The sequence below is a fragment of the Antechinus flavipes genome, chromosome 1 (assembly GCF_016432865.1).
Source record: "Antechinus flavipes isolate AdamAnt ecotype Samford, QLD, Australia chromosome 1, AdamAnt_v2, whole genome shotgun sequence".
Taxonomy (NCBI): domain Eukaryota; kingdom Metazoa; phylum Chordata; class Mammalia; order Dasyuromorphia; family Dasyuridae; genus Antechinus; species Antechinus flavipes.
Window position 1 is genome coordinate 664,197,898 of NC_067398.1, and position 22,967 is coordinate 664,220,864.

General features: G+C 41.3%; 1 protein-coding gene across 1 annotated transcript in view; it reads left to right on the forward strand.

Moving 5' to 3' along the window:
* The first annotated feature begins 13,406 nt into the window (after nucleotides 1-13,406).
* The window catches only part of YJEFN3 (YjeF N-terminal domain containing 3), a 31,851-nt gene continuing 22,290 nt past the window's right edge, over nucleotides 13,407-22,967 (forward strand). Inside the window, exon 1 of the mRNA XM_051972003.1 lies at nucleotides 13,407-13,725. Coding sequence (XP_051827963.1) covers nucleotides 13,670-13,725 — 56 coding nt within the window. The 5' untranslated portion in view covers nucleotides 13,407-13,669. The remainder of the gene's footprint in view (nucleotides 13,726-22,967) is intronic.

Sequence of the window (22,967 nt, forward strand, 5' to 3'; positions counted from 1 at the left end):
TTGGTGTGTATGTGTCTGTGTCTGTGTGTGTTGGGGACAGGGAGGGGCATCTGTCCAACTAGGGGCCTATACTTACTTTGCTCTTGTGGTAGGAACATGAGCCTCCCATTTCCCCAGGGACCATATTTTCTCAGTCCTGGAGTCATCTTTAATATTTCTCCCAGATGAAACACAGGTCATGCTGATGAATATTGGACTGGGCTTCCCTCGTTTAAAGGCAGCGAAAGAGAAGTCTCCCCCAACTCTTATTTATCCCTCTCTGCTTAGTCTTGCTCTTCCCATTGTAATGGCTTCAAGAGCACCTCTTTCAGCGTGTATAAGGTTTGTCCGAAGCACCTCTGGCAAGCTACCTGATAATCTCTAGTCCCTCAGCCCTGCCATAGATCTAACTCTATGGGGCTAGAATCTCTAACCACGACACATGAGTTCACTAGCTGCAGAGTGACTTTATTCCAGTCATATGCACATCCTTTTCCTGTATGAATTTTTGGTCATAACCACAAATGGATTTTCCCATCACTGCCACCCTTACCTTTGTTCCCCAAACATTGATCCAATTTCACCTAAATTCTCCACCCTCCCTCCCCAATCTTTCTAATGCTCCCAGTACCTGCCTATGGAGAATATGGAGTATGGATAACTTAGTTTCCCCATCTCACTGCTGAGGCAGAGATTGTGGAGCTTTGGCATCCTGCTGGTAGGATCTCTTACCTCCTACGCTAGGGGTCCTGACCCTGACACTCTTTGGGTAGGTGATCTCCCTTTACTCACCTTTGTGTAAGATGACCACCACCTCTTCTGTCTGGCTTGGGGGGAAGGATTGAGTTTCTTCTGTCCTTCTGGGTTTTTCAGATCCAGAAGCCTTAGTACTGTGAGAGGCATCTGCTATTGGAAGGCATTTCTGTCATGTGACTTGGGCGGAGGAGAAGGGGGCTGCCCCTAAGCCTCATTTGGAGGATCCCTTCTTGTTTGCAGGCCTTCTGGGTCATAAAGACCAGAACCAGTTTGAAGGGCATTTAGAAGTGACCTTGACCAACCCTGCATTCCCAGCAGGATGGACAGGTTCAGAGAAGGGAGGTGGCTTTGCCAAAGCTACCCAGTGCATTAGGGACAGAGCTGGCAGCTGCTCTCAAGCCTGTGGATGCCAAGGTGAGAGTCCCGGGCTTCAATCCTGCTTTTTTCCTGCAGTTACATCCCCTAGCCTCCCGATTGGTAGAAGGCTTAGAGGAAGTCAGGCCCCAGCAAAGCTCTTCTTAGAAAGCAGACACAAGTATCAGAGTTGTGGGGGGGCTAGGGCTCTGGCGGAAGTCTAAGATAATGTCTTCCTCTTTCCCAGGAAAGCACAACCTTTCCTCAAACTGTGAGAGGTCTCTTCACCATCAGAGAAGGGGGTGCCTGGGAAATGAGGCTGGGTGCAGGGTGCCCACTATGGAGGAAAGCCTGCTGCATGTCATAGTTGGACCAGGGGTTGCTCAAGAGTGGGCCTAACATTGACTAAGAAAGAACTAGGGTCTGAAGCAGAAATGAGAGGAACCTTGGGAAGAATAGTCAGACATACCTTTTGACTGGGGAGGAGAACCGATTTCATAGAGGTCAGAGAAAAGAGAGGAGAGTGGGAAGCTCCTGACAAGGATGTTGGAAAGAAATGTCTTCAGTGAGGATGTTTTAAATGTGGAAACTGTTTAGACATTGATGTGGCTATATAGAAAATCAGTACAATTTTAAAAGACTATGTAGAAAACAAGTAAGGGTAGGTAAATGAGAATGAACTAAAATAAATGTTTTAAGTGTCTTGTCATATGCCATGAAATAAACTTATAAGATACAAAGACAAAAATCAAAAATAGTCCTGTCCTCAGCTTACAGAAAAGTGAAAGATGATTTTCAGTCAGTCAGCAAATCTTTGTTGAGCACTTAACCATCTGCTGCTTTCAGTTCTTGGCACATAGTAAGTGACCAATAAAATTTAATAAAACAATTAAAGCATTAATTACAGTTCAGCAATTAAAAATTAATAAAACAAGTTCTTGTTGACTGATAGAACCTTAAGTCCCTGATGATACAATGAAAAGCAAAAATAGGCTGTCCTCGAGGAGGTAACATTCTAATGGAGACATGGAAACAGGTTCATTAATAATGATGATGATAGTTATATAGTAGCTAACATTTATATAGTTCTACACTGGTGCCAGGCTTTCTTTATGATCATTACCTCATTTGATCCTCACAACTCTAGGAGGAAGGTGCTATTATCCCCCATTTCACAGAGAAAATGTAGTCAGAGAAGATGGAAGGTGATCTCAGAAGGAAGGGGATTAGCAGCTGGAGGCTCTGGGATGTAGAAGAGGCTGAATTGCAAAGGTCTTTAGTCAAAGTCAGTTTTGTATTTGATCCTGCACTTTGTGAGGAGTCACCAGGGTTTATTGAGTAGGAAAAATGATATGGTTAAGGGCAGTGCTTCAGGAAAATCATTTTGGCAGCTGAGGAAGTTAGGCCACTTGAGTGGCAGTTAACAATAAACAGACTTTTGAGCACTCAGACTACCAGCTTGTGAGAATATCAAAGTCAAAGAAGAGAAAAGGGACATGTTATAGAAGTGAGCACTGACAGCTTTACCAAGCCTCCTCTGTTCATTCAACGTCAAACTCAGCCAGCACTTTACCTTGAGCTCTTGGATAATCTGTGATCATATCACCAGATGCTGTCCCCACAAAGGAAGAAAGTCAGATAAGTGTGCATGACTGCTTTGGGTAAAGCTGGATACGGAGTGGTCCTTGGGTTCCCAACAGCCACCATACCCCAACTACAAACAGGAACCACTTCATTAGCTGGTCCTATCTTCCACCTGGGAGTGGAAGCCTATACAGAGAATCCTCAGGGTGTGTAGAAAGAGAATTTTTTGGAGTTTGGGGGGTGGAGAGGAATGGCCTGATGAAGAATCACCTGTAGTGACATTGTCACTGGGCTGCAGATGACATTCTTACAGAACTAAGTCTCAGAATTTGCTGGTTCTGACACTGAATGCTAAACTTCCTTATTTTTAAAAAGCTCAAAGAAGGAACAAGGAGCAGTGCTTAATTGAGTCAGGCAATAATAGATATTGTGGGAAACAGAACTATTGTTTCCTTGGCCTCTGAGAATGATCTCTGGATTGAGAAGGTTTAGGACAAAAGGGAATAGCAGAGTTGAAAATCAAAATGAGTGAGGAAATAGAGGGAAGTTAGCTGTCTTCACTGATTTTAAATCATCAGGCTTATTACATGAGCTTGCACCCAAGTACTGAAGCAACTGGTGGATGTGATTGCTAAGCAGCTGTATCTTGTGAGATTTGAAAAATCATGGCGAACAGAAGGAAGGTACTGCAGGCTGAAAATGGGCAAATGTCCTAGTTTTCTAAAAGGAAAAAAAAAGGAAGAAGGCGGAGCCTGCAAATTATAGGCCAGTGGGGGTTTAACTTCAGTTCTTGGCAATGTCCAAAACACGTAAAAGGGATAGTTCGCAAGCATTTAGAAAGGAAGCAGTTATTGGTAAATGCTAGCATGGCTTTGTCAAGAAAAGGGTCATGCCAGAATAGGTTCACTTCCTTTTGTGACAAGATTACCAACTTGGAACATCAGGGAATGTGGGATGCCAAGAATCCTTAGATTTTGGGGTTTGTGGTTGTGTTCATCTTGAAAGTTTTATTGATGTGTTTTGTTTTATCTTTTCAAACATTTCCAGGTTGCCTCCACTCTGTAAAAGGTCTCTTGTAACCAAGTGAGATAATTAAACCAAACTAACAATAAAGTGACCTCATTTGAAAATGAATACAACATTCTACATCCATAATCCCATCCTCCTATTTTTAAAAATTAACAAATTTATCCTCTCCCTCTCATTACTAACTCCATTAAAAAAGAGAGAGAAAAGGAAAAAGGTCCCCCAACAAATTCCTTATAATAAATATATACATAGGCAAGCAAAACAAATGCCCTCATTGGCTGCATATAAAAATATATGTCAAATTCTATACTCTAAATGTTCTGTCAGGAGGTGGATAATGTTTCATTATCAGTTCTCTGGAATTATGTATGATCATTATATTAATCTTGGTTCTTATTCCCTAAAAAAAGGAAAAATATTTTTAAATCAATCAGAATCTGCCTTTTCCCCTTCCTCCTCCCAACTCCTCTGTATTGTTCACCCTCAATTAAGGACACAAGAAATCCCATTATAAACATGTAATCAATCAAAACAAATTTCCACATTGGTCTTGTCTAAAAAATTTTCATTTTGTATTCTGAATCTTTTGCCTCTTACCAGGAGGTGGGTAGAATATTTCATTAGTTCTCTGGAATTATGTTTGTCCTTTACACAGATAAGAGTTGAACACAGTAATATTCCATTACATTTATATACCATGCCTTGTTCAACTATTCCCCAATTAATAGACATCCCCTTAGATTCTTACTCTTTGCCACTCCCCAAAACTATAAATATTTTTGTCCTTGGAATCTGTTTTGCTTAAGATTAATCTCTTATGATGCATCCTTCACTAATTCCACCTCTCCCTTTTTTTCTTTTTCCCTCCTTTTTTCTGTTGGGTGAAATATATTTTAATACCCAGCTCTCTGTGGGTGTGTGCCCTTTTTTTGACCAGCATAGAAGACAGTGAGTTTCAAGTGTTAGCTGCCCTATCTCCCTTTTTGTATAGATAGGTACTTCTGTATCCTGATTAGGTGAGGTAATTTCCCCTAACCTTATCCCACCATGTATTCCACTTTTCTTCTCTTTCCATTCTTAAGGTCAAGACACAACAGAACCACTCCCAGGCCCTATCTAATTGGACTTCCTCTATCATCCATGATAGTGAATAGGGTTCAGAAGAGACAGATAATATCATCTCATTTTTTGATGTAAGCAATTTATATCCTTGTTTAGTTTTTTATTATTGTTCATCAGTGTTTACTTTTTTATGTTTCTTTTCATTCCTATGTTTGAACTTCAGAGTTACAGTGCAGTTCTGGCCTTTTTATCAGGAATGTTTGAAAGCACTTTATTTAATTAAAAAAAAAACAATTTTCCCCCTGAAAGATTATATTCAGTTTTGCTGAGTAAATTATTCTTGGTTATAAACCCATATTTACATGGACTTATATAGGGTTTCAGGAATATTGTATTCTAAATTTTCTGCTCCATTTTAGTAGAGGCTTGCTCTAAATCATGTGGGATCCTGACTGTGACTCCTCTCTACTTCAATTTTTGCTTTCTGGTTGCTTGATATATATTTTTTTATTTGACCTAGAAGCTCTGGATTTTGGCTATGATGTTGCTGAGAGTTTTCATTTTTTTTTTTTTTAACTAAAATGAGATGACCAGTGAATACTTTATTTTTGCTTTGCCTTCTGGCTGCTATAAGAGATCAATAGTTTTCTTTTAAGACTTTTTGCAATAGGATATTTAGACTTTTTTTTTTGTTATAACATTTAGTCCGTTGATTTTTAGTTTTTCTCTGAGATGCCTTACATTTTTGTTCTATTTTCAGTCTTTTGATTTTGTTTTAATATTTCTTGTTGATTCGGCGCCATTAGCTTCTATTTTAATTTTCATTGAGTTTTTTTGTTCAATAACTTTTTTTACTTCTTGTGCCAAGCTGTTAATTCTCCCTTAATGTAACTCATTTTCCAAATTTTTCTTTGTGCTTTCATTTTATGAAATCATTCTTAATTCTTTTTTAAATAATTTAACTCTTGCTTCATTTATTCCAGCAGTTCTAGTTGAGGTGGTGCCTGGGCTGTGGGTTTCGTAGAAGCTTTGCTTGTAGTTTGTATCTTGAGCTTCTTTGTCACCAAGATAGCTCTTTTCTTTTGGATAGGAGGACATTCTCCTAACCTACTTCCTGACTTCAGACTTGAACTGAACTCTTTCAGGGGCTGAACTCTTTGGCACCAGTGGAGAAAAAATCTGGACTGGTCTTGGTGCTTTTTTGGAGTACTAAATGTTGTATCATTTCACATTGTAGTGATAGTCTAGGGAGTTGTAAACTTTCAGTGTTTCCACAGTGATCTGTTTCACGGTAAAATTTAATTGCTGCCCTTTCTTCTCAGCTTTGCAAATTCTTGGATTGGGTTTTGTTCTGAACAAGAGTAGAGGCTGATGGACTCAATCCTATCTGCTATTTGGAAAGTTCTTTTACTTAAAGTGCTAGCTTTATAGGCTCTCCTTTGGATCTGGAATTCTTGCTTTGTTTTTTTCCTCAGCACACTAAGCCACATAACTGCTGCTAATCCTGACTTCTGAACTTCCTGCTTTCTCCATACACTACCTTCTTTTCCATCTATCCTGGATTTGTGACCCAGAACAGGATAGTATGTGATAAAGCTTTCAGTTGACACTTGATCCCTGTAGGAGTGAGCCATGATGGTTCTGGTGGTGTTCTGTTATGGACTTCTTATCTCTCTGGTACACAGCCTCTCTCTGGGTGTTGGAGTATTTCTGGCTGGATCCTTTTCCTGTTGTTCACAAACCTCCCTGTTTGTCTCTATGTTGAGTTGAACTAAACGAATGACTTGCATTTTCTAGATTCATCCTAGATTTTCTATTTTGGAAGGATTTGTGCAGGATATTCTCTGCACTGTTCTTGCTATCTAGGTACTGCCTTCCTTCTCTGAATTTTGGCAAAGAATTTGACAAAGACAAAGATAATTGTGGATGAGAGAGAAATATGGGTTAACTAATAGTAGATTAGGATTGGTTAAGTGACCAGATCCAATGTAGTCATTAATGGAATGATGTAAACTTAGAGAAAAGATTTTTAGTATTAAATACCTTAGCAGTCTCTCCTTGCTTTTCTTCCATTCAACCTCTTCCCTCTCCTCCCTTCCCTCCCATCCCTCCCCCCAATCAATGACTGAGTGAATCACAAGGGGATGTTTTAACAAATTTACAGATACTGGTAAAGCTAGCTAATATATTAGGATCCAAAATAATCTCAGTGGTCTAGAATGTTGGACCTCATGTCGAGGAAAACCCAGAAAGAAAAGAATATCCAGGGAGAGAGGATGATAGTCACATGCTGCTAGCAGAGAGGTTGAGAAACATTAGGGCTGGAAAAAGTTCATTAGCTTTGACAATTAAGAGATGATTAGTGACTTTGGAGAGAATATTAAATCCATTTAGTGTCAAGATACTGATAAATATTGCAAGGGGTTGAGTGAGTAAAAGAGCAGTCTTGTCAATTTAGAGTTTTTTTTCAAGGAATTTAGCTGAGTAAGGGAAGAGAGACTTTTTTGTTCCCAACCCTTGAGCTATTGTGATTATAAATGCAATTTTACTCCTGAAATGAAAAAATTGCTGTACTTCTAAGTCAGAAGCCATTAGTTCTAGTTCTAGGTCTGGTACTGATTAGATGTGGGTCCTTGAGTAAACATTTCTCTTTGGACCTCAGTTTCCTCGTGTAAAATTAGGATATGGCTGGGTGACCTTGTTCTTTTTTGCTGGCTTGGCTGCTATGACTTGAGAAACCTCAGGCAATCACTTCACATGTCTGGTCTTCACTTGTCTCTTCTGTAAAATGGATGGGGGTAGGTAGCAGGTCCACATAATCTCTCTTTTTTTCTTTCTTTTTTTTTTTTAATTGTAGTAAGTTTGTTTTTAATATACATTGCTTTATGAATAATGTTGGGAGAGAAAAATTAGAGCAAAAGGGAAAAACTATGGGAGAGAGAAAAAAACAGAAAAAAGAAGTGAACATAGCATGTGTTGATTTACATTCAGTCTCCTTAGTTCTTTTTCTGATTCCAGATAGCATTTTCTGTCCAAAGTTTATTGGGATTGCTTTGGATCACTGAACTACTGAGAAGAACCAAACCTTTCATAAAATTGATTATTGCACATTCTTGCTGTTATTATGTATGCTATATTCCTGGTTCTGCTTGTTTCTTTTTTTTTTATTATTAAATAACTTTTTATTGACAGAACCCATGCCAGGGTAATTTTTTAGAGCATTATCCCTCACTTCTGTTCCGATTTTTCCCCTCCCTCAGATGGTAAGCAGTCCTTTACATGTTAAATAGGTTACAGTATATCCTAGATACAATATATGTGTGCAGAATTGAACAGTTCTCTTGTTGCACAGGGAGAATTGGATTCAGAAGGTATAAATAACCCGGGAAGAAAAACAAAAATGCAAGCAGTTTACATTCATTTCCCAGTGTTCTTTTTTTGGGTGTAGTTGCTTCTGTTCATCCTTGATCAATTGAAACTGAATTAGCTCTCTTTATCGAAGAGATCCACTTCCATCAGAATACATCCTCAACAGTATTGTTGTTGAGGTATATAATGATCTCCTGCTTCTCCTCATTTCATTTAGCATCAATTCATATAAGTCTCACCAGTCCTCTCTGTATTTATCCTGCTAGTCATTTCTTACAGAACAATAATATTCTATAATGTTCATATACCACAATTACTCAACCATTCTCCAATTGATGGGCATCCATTCATTTTCCAGCTTCTAGCCACTACAAACAGGGCTGCCACAAATATTTTGGCACATATAGGTCCCTTTCCCTTCTTTAGTATCTCTTTGGGATACAAGCCCAGTAGAAATACTGCTGGATCAAAGGGTATGCACAGTTTGATAACTTTTTGAGCCTAGTTCCCAAATTGCTCTCCAGAATGGCTGGATGTGTTCACAATTCCACCAACAATGTATCAGTGTCCCTTTTTTCCCACATCCCCTCCAGCATTCCGCATTATCTTTCCCTGTCATTCTAGCCAATCTGACAGGTGTGTAGTGGTATCTCAGAGTCGTCTTGATTTGCATTTTTCTGATTAATAGTGATTTGGAGGTTCTGCTTGTTTCACTCAGCATCAGTTCATGTAAATCTTTCTAGGCCTTTCTATAAACAGCTTGTACATTTTTTTATAGAATAATAATATTCCATTACCTTCATATACCACAGCTTGTTCAGCCATTCCCCAGTTGATGGGCATCCACTTCCTTTCAAATTCTTTGCTATCACAAAAAGAGCTGCTATAAACATTTTTGCATTTGTGGGTTCTTTTCCTTCCTTTTCTTCCTTTTTGATTTTTTTGGGATACAGGCCCAGTAATGGCACTGCTGGATCAAAGGGTATGCAGATTTTTAAAAGCCCTCTTGGACATAGTTCCAGATTGTTCTCTAGAAGGGTTGCAAAAGTTCACATTCCCACCAACAATGCATTAGTGTCCCAGTTTTTCCACATCCCTTTCAACATTTATCATCTTTTCCTGTCATCTTAGCCAATCTAAGAGGTATGAGGTGGTACCTCAGAGTTGTTTTAATTTGCATTTCTCTAATCAGTTGTGATTTAGAGCATTTTTTCATATAACTAAATGGCTTTAATTTTGTCACTAGATAATCTCTTAAAGACCCTTTTACCTTTGGGATCTTTGAACTTTGAGGCCTCACCTTGGTGCTGCTATTTTCTTTCTTTTTAATAATAGCTTTTTATTTTTCCAAATACATGTAAAGATTGTTTTCAACATTCATCTTTGCAAAACCTTATGTGCCAAATTTTCTTCTTCCTTTCTCTTCTCTCCTCCCCTCTCTCTCCTCCCTCTCAGATAGCAAGCAATCCAATATAGGTTAAACATGTACAATTCTTCTAAACATATTTCCATATTCATCATGCTGTGCAAGGAAAGTCAGATCAAAAGGGGAAAAAAAATCCAAGCAAATAACAAAAAAGGTGAAAATACTGTGCTTTGATCCACATTCAGTCTCTCCAATTTTTTCTCTGGAGGTGGATGGCTCTTTCCATCATAGTCTATTGGAAATGCTTTGAAATCATCTCATTGTTGAAAAGAACCCCATCCATCACAGTTGAATATCACATAATTTTGTTGCTGTGGGTAATGTTCTCTTAGTTCTACTTATTTCACTTAGCATCAGTTCATTTAGGTCTTAATAGACTTTTCTGAAATCCATCTGCTTATCATTTCTTTCTTTTTTTTTTTTAAATAGCTTTTTATTTACAAGTTACATGCATGGGTAATTTTACAGCATTGACAATTGCCAAACCTTTTGTTCCAATTTTTCCCCTCCTTCCCCCCACTCCCTCCCCCAGATGGCAGGGTGACCAATACATGTTAAATATGTTAAAGTATAATTTAAATACAGTATTAGTATACATGTTCAAACAGTTATTTTGCTGTACAAAAAGAATCGGACTTTGAAAATAGTATACAATTAGCCTGTGAAGGAAATCAAAAATGTAGGTGGACAAAAATATAGGGATCGGGAATTCTATGTAATGATTCATAGTCATCTCCCAGAGTTCTTTCGCTGGGTGTAGCTGGTTCATTTCATTACTGCTCTATTGGAACTGACTTGGTTCATCTCATTGTTGAAGGTGGCCACGTCCATCAGAATTGATCATCATGTAGTATTGTTGAAGTATATAATGATTTTCTGGTCCTGCTGATTTCACTCAGCATCACTTCATGTAAGTCTCTCCAGGCCTTTCTGAAATCATCTTGCTGGTCATTTCTTACAGAACAATAATATTCCATAATATTCATGTACCACAATTTATTCAGCCATTCTCCCATTGATGGGCATCCACTCAGTTTCCAGTTTCTGGTCACTATACATAGAGGGCTGCCACAAACATTCTTGCACATACAGGTCTCTTTCCCTTCTTTAACTGCTCATCATTTCTTAAAGAACAATGATATTCCATTACCTTCATATACCATATCTTACTCAGCATTCCCCAACTTGTGGGCATCCACTCAATTTCTTTTGAGTGGCAGAGTTCTTTGCTGCTACAAAAAGGGCTGCTACAAACATTGTTGCACATGTAGGACCTTTCCTTTTTGTTATGATTTCCTTGAGATACAGACCCAGTAGACACACTGCCGGATCAAAGGGTATTCAGTTTAATAGCACTTTGGGAGTTTCAAATTGCTCTCCAGAATAGCTGATTTAGTTCACAATTCCACCAACAATGTATTGGTGTCTCTGTTTTCCCTTATCTCTTCCAGCATTCATCATCATCTTTTCCTGTTGTCTAAGTCAATTTGAGAGGTGTCAGGTTGCCTTAATTTGCATTATTCTAGTCAACAGTGATTTCAGAGCATTTTTTCATATGATTAGAAATGGCTTTAATTTCTTTGAAAATTATTCATATCCTTTGTCTATCAATTGGGGGAATGGCTTATAGTCTTATAAATTTGAGTCAGTTTTTTTTTTATATTTTAGAAATGAAGCTTTTATTAGAAAACATGGTTGTAAAATTTTTTTTTCTGAGCTTTCTCTTCTCTTCTAATCTTGGCTGCATTATTTTATTTTATTTTATTTTTTTGGTACAAAAAAGCTTTTAAAATGATCCATTTTGTATTTTATGATGTACTCTAGTTCTTTGGCCACAAATTCCTCTCTCCTCCATAGATCTGAGAGGTAAACTATCCCTTGTTCTCCTAATTTGCTTAGAGTATCACCCTTTATGTCTAAATCATGAATCCATTTCAACCTTACCTTGGTATAGGGTATTCCAAAATGGAAAGAACTCCCCGTTCCTGAAGATGGTTGCAGAGAGTATGAGAACACTTGGTTTGGTGTATTGTGATCTCTTCGGGCATCAGTATTCTCATCTCAAAAAAAAGGAAGTTGGACTAGATGATCTCAGAAGGTGTTCAGTCCCGAAGAAGCTATGGATAAATTTGGGAAACTTGGGTTTGAATCTCATTGCTGTCTTTTACTAATTTTCTAATCACATTATTGGCCATGTAACTTTGAACTTCAGTAATCCATCCTTGTAAAGGGAGAGTATATCCACCTCACAGGTTTTTTTGTGAAGATCAAATGAAATAAAGAAGGTAAAACATTTCGCAAGCCCCAAAGTAACATAAAAATCAAATGATTATCTGTAAAATGTGGGTCAGAAATCAATCCATACCCCATAGGGTTGTGAATAAAGTGCTTTGTAAACCTTTAAACATAGAAATGTGAATCCCAGGACCAATGGTAAGGAGAAAATAATTCACGGCCCTTTAAAGTTTGTCAAAGCACCTTTCTCACAGCCATTCTGTAAAATAAAAATAGATTTTTATTCCCATTGTGTAGATAAGAAAACAGGTCCAGAATGGGTGAATGACTTGTTCAGGGTCACACAGCTCTAAGGACAGATCCCAAAATCTTCAAAAACCCAGCATAGGCTACAAAAGGATCACTTCTTTTAATCCCTTCACCTTTCTCCCCCCTTCCAGAGTGTAGCTGGGAAGATTAGGCAAAATGGCATTTGCCCTTTGTACAATCTCTCTAAGACTCCTGCACAGAACAATTTCAATTGAATGTCGAGGCCGGTTATGTGTGGGGGGCACACGGCCAATGCTGCTAACAGTTGGAAAAGGTTGTTGGGTGGGGAGAGGGACCCGCAATCCTGATTATGGGAATAAGGGTGAGTTGTGTAGGCCAAAGATTCCGGTTGGATTTTGCTTAGTCTCACCAGAGTGACCAGCTGTGATTTCAGGAAGACCTCTGCCGCCATCTTGATTACCTTGACAGCTCTTATTGCCCATACTTCCCGGATCAAAGTGCCTCTTGCGGGCACCGTCCCCCTATCTGTGCCATCTTCCGATTTAGAATGAAGGCCCCTTGAAGGCAGATACCGTCGCTCAGGTTAGCACAGTGCTTAGCACCTAGTCAGCTTTTAATACTTTAAACGTCATTCGTGAAACCCCACCACAGAGTAGCCACAGGACTTTGGGCAAGCTTCTCCCCCCAAGCTCTCCAGGAAAGATGCGCTTTATCCACCTCGAGGAGCCTTCGGGAAACAACACTATTGTGTTCCCTAAAACGCCATGGGTAGGGAGCATTCTGACCTAACCACTTAGCCCTGCTCTGCTCAGCTCTGTAGACGGCTGCTGCTAAAACTCATTCCATCCTTTGAGAAGTGGACTCCTTTCAGGAGTGTGTGTGGGGATAAGGCCAGGCTGGAGGGTTGGGCTCTGCGAGAGGGCTGGGCCGAGGTGGGGAAGGGGACACGTCAGGGAGGTTCTTAGCAAAGGTCCCCTTCCTGCAGGCTTCTGATCAGACTCCCCTCAGATGGACCCAGGGCCCGGGAGGGGGTCGCGGAAGCCACACGACGTGGAGCGCTGTGATCACCCCCTCCCCTGCTCGAAATGATGGAATTGGGAGCCTGCATCTTTGTGTGGGTGGAGGTTTGGGGGCGGGGCAGCCAATGTAGGGGGAGGAGCAGGCCGGCTGGGGATCCCGGATTCTAGGGCTCTTCTCTTTGGAGTTGAGCCGCCGCCCCCGCTTGGCCCACGTTCGGAGTCGCGGGATCCGGTCCGGCCAGCCCAAAAGCCCCTGTCTAGCTAAGAGCATCTCCCATTCACAAGGCTGCTCTGGTTGACGCCCAGAAAGGGTTAAAGGACTCCCGGCTTTGCTATTGGGAGCAAAGGTTCCGCTCCTTTCCCTCCAGCCAATCGCCAGGCTTCCCGAAGCGGCGGCTGCCTCCTGACTGGCTGGGCCACCTGCCCCGTCCGGGCCGGAGTAACGCGTTGCGGGGGGCGCAGTTGCCCGCGCCCCGAGAAAGAGGGAGGGAGGGGCGGGAGCATAAAAGGAGGTGGCTGCTGCGGGGCCGCGCACACTGCTCGGGCGGCCCAAGCGGAGCGTACCCTGTACTCGCGACCTCCCAGCATGAGCGACCCCGCAGCCTCCGAGGAGCGGCAGCCCGAGCTCCCCAGGTTCCTCAGGTGAGTGGCGGTCGCGGGAAGAGATGGGGGCAGGGGACAAGCGCAGGTTGTCAGTGCCCAGCCCCGGCTGGACGCGGCACCGGCAGGCTCTTGAAAGCCGCGGAAACTTCTCTGGTTCCTACCCTGAGAAGGTCGAGGAGTCTTCCAATGCCCGGGCTCGGGGGGGCAGTGACCAGGAGGAGGCGTAGGGCCCACGGATTCTTGGGGTTCGTGGGGACAATTGCACCTCTTAGTTCTTGGAGAGGTAAGAGATGATCTCCCCGGGGTCCAGTGCCCTCGATCCCTCCAAGGAGGGATCCTTTGCACAAGGACAGGTGGCAGGAAGAATTTGGGATTAGAGAAATCGCCTCTACCCCTATCTGACAAGGGGGTGGGAGCTGCTCATTCTGACAGCTTCTGCCAAGGAGAATTAGGAGAGTGTCCTGGACTATCCCCTGATGGGGACATTGGGTTGGGGCTCCACACTGCTCTAGTCCATCCATTGTGGGGGCATCGAACTCCCCCTTTCATAACTGTCCCCCGTGACTGTCCTAGTTCCCTTTTAGCTGTTTCTCTGCCCACTTATTAGCTCTTACCCTTCCACAGAGATCCTGTTCTTTCCTGAAGACCAATCTCCTCCCTTACCCTTCCACCCAGGGTTTTTTGGTCTGCTGTGACTTGGGGGTCCCTCCTCCTCCTCCTCTCCCTCAGCTCCCTCCTTCCACAATTCTCACCCGTTTCCCAGGAAACTGCTGTTGCTGCTCTCTCCTGTAAGCATGCCCCTCATCTCCCAGTGTGGGCTCTCTCTCAGTCCTAGCTCCCTGGTGTTTCCTAGTAGGGGAGTGAGGGAGCCTACCCCGTGACAACTTCCTGATCTCCGTGGGGCCTCCAGTTCCCCCCTGGAGTCAGGATGGGTGGTATTGGTGGACAGACATGGGCCTTGCTAGGCCACAATTTCCCCTAGAATTCAGCATTAGACCCTTGGAATAATCATTAAGACCTCCCTCAGGGCCTCCTAGATTCCTCACTAGGGCTCCTGGTCACCCAAGTCTTTTTCCAATACAGACTGAGATAAATTCAGAGATGTCCAGTAGAATGGTGGAAGTAGTTTAGCCTTTTGGATGGAGGGTGAGTCTAAAAACCAGGGTTTAAGAATAAGGAATAACAGGGCAAAAGGGACCTTGATTCAGATATCTGCCCTATCACCCCAGTTAACTGTATTGAGGGAGGTGGAAGCTTATTGAGGGAGGAGGAAGCTGACAAAGGTGCTGAAGTTATTTCTGAGTTCCCTCTTTCCCTTGATAAAGCAGAGACAGAACGTGGCATTGATTGTCCATCAGCTTTCAATTAGACACCTTTCTTTCCCACGGTCCCTCTCCCTCTTTTCCCTTTTCCTCTAACAAGAAGCCTCCTAGGCACTTAGGACCACAGAGTTGGGACTCCTTTCTTTCCTACTTCCTTTTTACCTTCTGTCCAGGTGATAACTACTTTTTCTTTGAGTCCCCTCCTTGGGGAATGTAATATCTGGAACATAGCACTTAAATGTTTAATGATTGACTGATACATAGGAGGATGTAAAAATGAACTGACAATTCAGCTTCAGCTAGTTACTTTCTCTAAGCCTCAGTTTCCTACCTTGTAATGACAGATTAGTTTATAATCTCCAACTTCCCTGATTGTTTTGACATTCCATGATCATATAAGCTAAATAAATGCTGTTGTGAGAAGGGAGCCAGGACAAAAGCCCAGGGGTGGGGGAAGGAGTGGCAGAGGAATTTTCTAGAGGAGCTGTCAACTAGAATCCTTCCTTGCCTCTTCCTCTGATTACTGGGTACCCCTGAGAAGTGCGGAGCTGTCCAGGTGGTGAGGTCCTGATCACTATGACCCTAGTACTGATGCCCATCCATATCCTGGTTCCCTGCTCTTTGAAGCTCTTTGGAAGGTTCCATAAAGGAAAGAATCAGAAAGGCTGAGATAAAAATTTGCCTCTCGGTACTCATTACATTAGTTGGGCCTCAGTTTGTCTCATTTGTTAAATGAGCACAGTTCTCTTTCTGCTACATTTATCGATAGCTGTTCCAAGGATCAGGAGTGACAGGTGGTCCTCAAACCTACTTCTTTGTTTTTTATCTGCAGAAAAGCTGTGGAAGCCCTTTGGAGGGAAGGAGTCCTTCCACACACTGGGCTGTTTGGCTTTCAGGAATAATGATGATAATAATAATTAAATGGAGTTTTCATGGTTGCAATTGTTCTTCACACATATCCCGTTTGATTTTTACAACACTGTAAGATAGGTGTTATGCAGATCCACATTTTACAAATGGGGAAACTGAGATCAAGAGAAGGGGTTAAGCAGTTTGCCTAGTGTCTGAGGAAGGATTTCAATTCAGGTCTTCCTGACCTGTCTGCCTGGATGAGGAGGTGGAGACGTAGAGCTTGAGTCTGAGATAAATATAAGAACTGATCTTTCAGAGATGGACTGTTAAACGGTTTAGCCTTAACACTCCCAAGACGAGCTTGGAGAGCTATCCCCTAAAGTGGAGTTAGGTAGTGCTGGCCTTCTGAACTCACCATGCTGAAGAGACAGAATCATGACTCTAGGGTTGGCAAGGATCCCTCTAGCTCTGTCTGTCTCTGTCTTTCTCTTGTCTCTGTCTCTGTCTTTGTCTCTCTCAAACTGAGGTTTCTGCAGTTTCAATAACTTGCCCCAAATCACACAGTAACGTGCATCAGAAGTAAGATTTGAACTTGAGTTCTCTGATCAATGCTTTTGCTCTTGTGGAGCTGGCTGATAGAAGGGCTGAGGCAGGAATTGGGAATCAGATGGTATAAAAGGCTTTTTAATGGCATCTCCTCCTTCCATGGGGGAGCAGATTCATGAGTGGAATTCCCAGCCCCCTTCCCACCCTTCTAGCTTCTTCCTCCCCATCGTAGGTTGAAAAACAACCCCCACCTGTAGTTATTTCTAGGACTGGTGACGTGTGACATGAAGCTTCATTGTCTCCTGCTCCCTAGGAGCTCCCGCCTCTGCCTCCCCCACGGTTCCCATGTGGGATCCCACCTTTCTCTCCACAGGTCCTCAAGAATGTGCTCCTTTGCCTCCACTAAAACTAAATCCTAACTCTAACTGCAGGAAGGCTGGAGTCGGTGAGTCCAAGAGTTGTAGGACATCCGCTGGGACGTTTGTGGATGTGACCATGCTGGGGCCTCAAGCTCTAGGAATGATTAGGTTTATAATGGGAATGGGGGATGAATGACATTGGTGGTGGAGGTGGAATAGAAAACCTAGAAATGATTCCTTCAAGGTCTCATAAGTAATCAGGAAGAATCAGAGTCAAGGCACCCTGACCTCTGACTCCTGTGCCTTTCCACTGGCTATCCCCCACACCTGGAATGCTCACTTCCATTTCCTGCATTAGTTAATATTCCACTTTTCTGCAAGGTGTTTCCTTGTCCTTGAATACTCTTAATGCCAGTGTCTTCTCTCTGAGATTAGCTCCCATTTACTCCTTATACATTTTATGCATTCACAATTGTTTTGCATGTTGAGAATTAGAATATGAGCTCTTTGAAGGCAGGATCTTTTTTTTTTTTTTTTTTTTTTTTTAAGATCTTCAACACTTAACACAGTGCTTGGTACATAGTAGGTGATTAATAAATGCTCCCTGACTGACTCTTAGCCCAGTCCCAGGCTTCTTGAGTATCATCAGTCACATCCCTTCCTCCACTCCACTCCATAGTTCCCTGTGAGTGCTTTAATTACCACTTAAGCAGGGAAAATGATTCCCAAATTGGCTGGGGGGAAGAGCTGGCGAGATGGTACTGTCTCCTGTCGGCCTGCTCCTCCCTTCCTTTTGTTCCCCCAGAGAGAGTGGAACTTTTGGGAACAAAGTGAGGGGAGGGGAAGGGAGACAGGAGCAAACAATTGCTTTTAGCTCCCTCAATTTCCATTTATTTCTCTCCCTCCCCAATTCATCCAGCCTAAATTGAGGGGAAGGTTGGGATAGGTGGGATGATTCAGTGGCAACATCTTGGAAAGGTGTTGTTTCTTGATGCACCTGCTAAAGTTGGCTTCCTCCTAAAGAAGCCCACTAGGAAGGGGATTGGGACCTTATCTGGGGTCAGTGATTCTTCTCCTACCCATCTACTGAATTGATCCTTCATGATCTCCTTTCCTCATCTTCATTCTGTTTTCCAAGTTCATTTACCCCAAAAGGGTCAGAAATTCTGTCTGCCTTGGCAATCTCATCTATGCCCATGACTAGCTACTCCTTACTGAGTAAATGATTCCCTATTTTTTTTTTAAATTTCTAATTTCCTGCTGGACATCTCTTGAAAGTACAACCTCACATTTAGTTTAAGACCATAGATTTAGAGCCGAAATCAATTTGAGAAATCAACTAATCCAACCTCATTTTCTATGTAAAGAAAATAAAGCCTAGAGTGATTAAATGATGGGCCCCAACGGTTTAGTTAGTGGAACAGTTGAGATTCAAACTGAGTTCCTTAGGCTGTAACTCCAGCATTCATGATTCCTCAACAAGCCCTAGATTGAATTTAACATCACCCTTCCCCCACTTGTCAAATCTGCCCCTCCTCCCCAATTTTCTCTTTCAGATGACATCAGCTTCCTCCCAGTTACTGAGGCTCAGAACCTCAGAGTCATCTTGAAATTTTCCTTCATCTTCACCCCCTCACATCCAATCATCTGCTAAGTCTCCTTGGTTCTACCCTTACAAAAGCCATTTCTTGCATCTGCCCCCCCTGCTCAGAACAAGCATCCTCATTCAGGCTTGGGATTAATACAGTAGTCAACTAATGGATCACCCACTCACTTCCCTTCCAATCTTTCCTCTAACAGGTCCATTTTTAATCAACTCTGTCAGGAAGTTCTTCCTTATTTTTAGCCAATATTTGCCTCCTTACTGATCTCCCTCCTTTCTCTCTACTCCCCACCCCAACATTGGCTCTTGTCCTGCCCTCTAGAGCCAAGCAGAATAAATATATTCCCTCTTCCCCCCTCCAGCAGCCACAAATCTGTTGGCAGAGGGCATTAGGAAGGACATTGAATTTATTAATGATGTGAATGGGGACTTGTCATTTCTCCTGTTTAGGCCTCAGTATCCTCCTTTGTAAAATGGGTAAAATCATTGTTGTTGTGACTCCCCTTCAGGGCTGTTGGGAAGATCCAATGAAAGCTAATGGATGAAGAGACACTGTGTAAATGTAAAGCATTGTAGACTTTGGAGCTATTAGTGGTCATTATTAATCTCTTCTGACCATTGGCTGCCCAAAGCACTTAGTTTTGAGGTGGAGAACCCCTACCACTCCAGACATTATTGCTTCATTATTGCTTCCTAACCTCAGAAAGAGAGATTCAAGATACAGATGCTGAGGAAAGAACTTTTCCTCTTAGGGTCTATTTCAATTCTAAGAGTCTTCTTTTGGATAAGAGGCAAGGGGAGGGAAAGGTTGGACCCAGATGTAAATCTACTAGAAACCTATTATCTCTTTAGAAGCCATTTCCCAGTGGGAATTCCAATCACTATAGAGAAAATGGACCTGTTCTCATTGCCCACCTCTTCGCTTCCATTTCTCCTCCCCACCTTTCCTCTACCCTATACTGGTCTGCTATCCAGACCTTGAGAGTCCCTTCCAACCCACTTGGGGAGATGAAAAAAAACAGCACTAGGATGTGGTCAGGAAGATTTATCTTTTGCTTCTATTGCTTTTTTTTTCCCCAGTGGTGCCAAGGCAGCGAACTAAACCCTGTGTGCTGCCAATGATTTCCATTTCCCCTTTTCTCCTCCATGACTTGTAGCACTTAGGTCCAAGCCTAAAAGCTACTGGACTTTAGAATGTCAGCTTCAGAGGCTCAGAGAGGGGGAATGAACAGGCCCAATGTCACTACAGTTTGCAGTGAGAAACAGAGCTGAGATAATTAACAGAATTTTAGAGCCAGGAGGGGATTATTAAAATCTTTAGTTTTCTAGATGAGACTTTTAGGTGATAGAATGTTAGAGCTATTATCAGAAGCAGGGATTCCTAGTCTTTTCTGTGTTCTGGACCCCTTTGGCAGTGTGGCAAATCCTGTGGACATCTTAGAATCATGGTTTTAAATGCATAAAATAATTTACAAGGCGTTACAAACAAAACCAATAACATTGAAGTACCATTATCAATATATATAATTATATATTTATATATAACATTTTATAATATATATTATTATATAATTAGTTTATATATTTGTATATTATGTGTGTGTAAACATATAATTATATATATATTAGTTTTGCTTATATATAATTTTATATATACATACCTCTCAAATTCATGGGCCCCAGGCTAAGAAATCTTGCTAGAGATGTTCTAATTTACTTTCCTCATTTGATAGATGGAAAAACCAGCTTGAAAAAGGGAAGTGACTTATCCATGATCACGCATTGAATTAGGACAAAACTGGGAGGCTGGTTTATAATTACTGACAAATGGGATTTTCATTGTCCTGGGCAGGATGGGCACAAGATGAACCCAGAGCTGGTCCTTGGGGCCCAGCCAATGCCACACAGCTGCTATCAATCCCCTTAATTAGCCAGACTGGAAATGAACAATGTACAAATGACCCCTTTCAGACTCTGGAGAACAAGGGGTGTTGACTGATGAATAGAATCTAACCTACTATTAGCAAGGGAAAAGAATGTGCTCTTCCCCCTCCCTCCCACTGTGACCACCCACCTCTTCCCTCACCCTGTTTTGGAATAGGAAGTTATTCCACGGGCCCATTGCCCATCCAAGGCCAGAAGCCTTGGACTCCATTTTCTCATTCCTTCACAGAATCTTAGAGCTGGATGGGAGCTCAGAAGTTATCTGGTCCAAGCTATACCTGAACAAGAAATCTCTTTCCATGTTCCCGATAAGAAATTCTCCCATCTCTCCTTGAGGACCTCTATAGAAGTGGAACCCATTGTCTCTGGAGCAATTCATTTTACTTTGAAATAGTTTTCATTGTTAGGATGTTTTCTCTTGAAGTAAACTTAAGTGTGTAACTTCTCCCCTGGATATCTCCACTTGGATGTCCCTTTATCACTGAATACTCAAATCATCACCTTCCTCTCAATGCACTAATCTTCTAACTTGGATAGATCAAAAAGCATTTGTTAATTCCCAGATATATGATGGATTCTGGGAATTCAAAATACACAAGTGAGACAGCCCTGATTATTCTCAAGCAGTTTACATTCTCGAAGGAGAAGACATACAAAAGAGAGAATCCAAGGAAGGGGATTTTGGTCTACGAATTCACAAGGATGGCAGGAGAGAAAGTCAGTAAATTGTCATAATCTTTCTACTAGCAATGGTAGCATTAGTTGGATGTCCATTCTCTAAAAGGAAGAGGTGGAAAATGAGGGGAATGGTAGGTGAACTAGAGGGTTGGGCAATCCCGGGTTTAGGGACAGCTACATGATTGTACTCATTCACCTGCCAGGACAGGTAAGTATCAGTGCTGAAGTTCTAAAGCTGAATGGTTCATTCCCCAGGGAAGGGCAGCATGGATCTGGAATCTGGCATTGGAAGGTGATGCTATGTCAAGGCACCCACTCACTCAAGTGCTTCAGCTGGGACTCTTCCTTGGTGCTCTTCCACTCTATGTCCAATCATGTGTCAAGACTGGCTTATTCTACCTGAATAGTATTTCTCACATTCCTCCTTTCCTTTCTATTACCTTTTTCCAATATATTTTTAACATCACTAACATTTTCCCCTGTATCCCTTCTCTTATTCTATCTTGTTCCTTCCCTAACCTAGAGAGGAACTCCTTATAACGAAGATTTTTTTTAAAAGAAGAATAAAAAATCAACTCATTGAGAACAACTGATATCTACATATACATATCTATATAGTGTTCTATACTGTGCCCTCAATCTCTGCAAAGAAGCAGATTTTTTTCCTTAAAAAAACAAAACCAAAACTAATATTTTATTTTCCTCCAGTTACATGTAAAAATAGATTTTTTTGTAACGACAATTTTAAACATTTATTTAAAATTATTTTTGAGTTTCAATTTTTTCTCACCTTCCCTGATACAGTAAGCAATTTATTATAGGTTATACATGTTCAATCATGCAAAACATATTGAAGGTATCTTTTCAAAGCCCATCTTTGAGATCAAGTTTATCTTTTTACAACATTCCATTTTGATTGATTTGTAGGGTTTTTCTTCCACATTTATATTATTGTAGTCATCATACTTATTGTTTTCCTTATTCTGCTTGCTTCACTTTGCTTTCATAAATCTTAAGTTTCTCTTATTCATCATGGCTGTCATTTGTTAAGCACACTAACATTCCTATATACCATCATTTCTTTATCTCTTCTCCAACCAATGGGCATCCACTTTGTTTCTCTCTCCTACCATAGAAAGTAATGCTATTAATAAATAATGCTATATATAAAATAAATAAAATATAAAAATAAATAAAAATATAAATATCTCTTTGGAGTAAATGAGTCAAAGGGCATGAACATTTTAGTTGCTTTATTTGCATAATTCCAAATTGCTTTCCATGATAGTTGTACCAATTCACAGCTGCTGTAATAATGCCTGAGTATGCCTATCTTTTCACAAACCTATCAACAATGGCTATACCATTTTGGTCATCTTTGTCAATTTTCTACTTGTGAAGTGAAAGCTCAGGATTGTTTTTGCATTTCTTTTATTAGTAACTTGAAGCATTCTTTGATATGTTTATTAATAATTTGCAATCATTCTTTTGAGAACTGTTCATATCCCTTACCTAACTTATATAGAGTAACCTTCTAAAATATCTCCCAACCTCAAGTTTGTTCCCACTCCAATTATATCCACACAACTGTTGGAGTGATATTCCTAAAGTATAAGTTTGACAATGCTGCTCCTCTGCTCAACAATGGCTACAATGGCTCCTCTTATCTTCAAGGTCAAATATAAAGTCTTGTTGGGCATTTAAAGTCCTTTGAAATCTGTCTCCAATCTTGGATTTATTTTTTTACCCTTCTTCACAAACACTCTGGTTCAGCTCTACTGACCAACTTGCTCCCTGCCCCCCCCCCCCTTATCTTCCCCACATCCCTATACACTTTCACACCCATACCCACACCAATCCATCTACCCAGCTTCCCTCCCTCCAAACCACACCCACCCCACAGGACATTTTAGCTCTCATTCCAAGGCTTCAGAAATTCATTTTTGAATATTTCTCACCTCTCTTGGTCTGACTTCC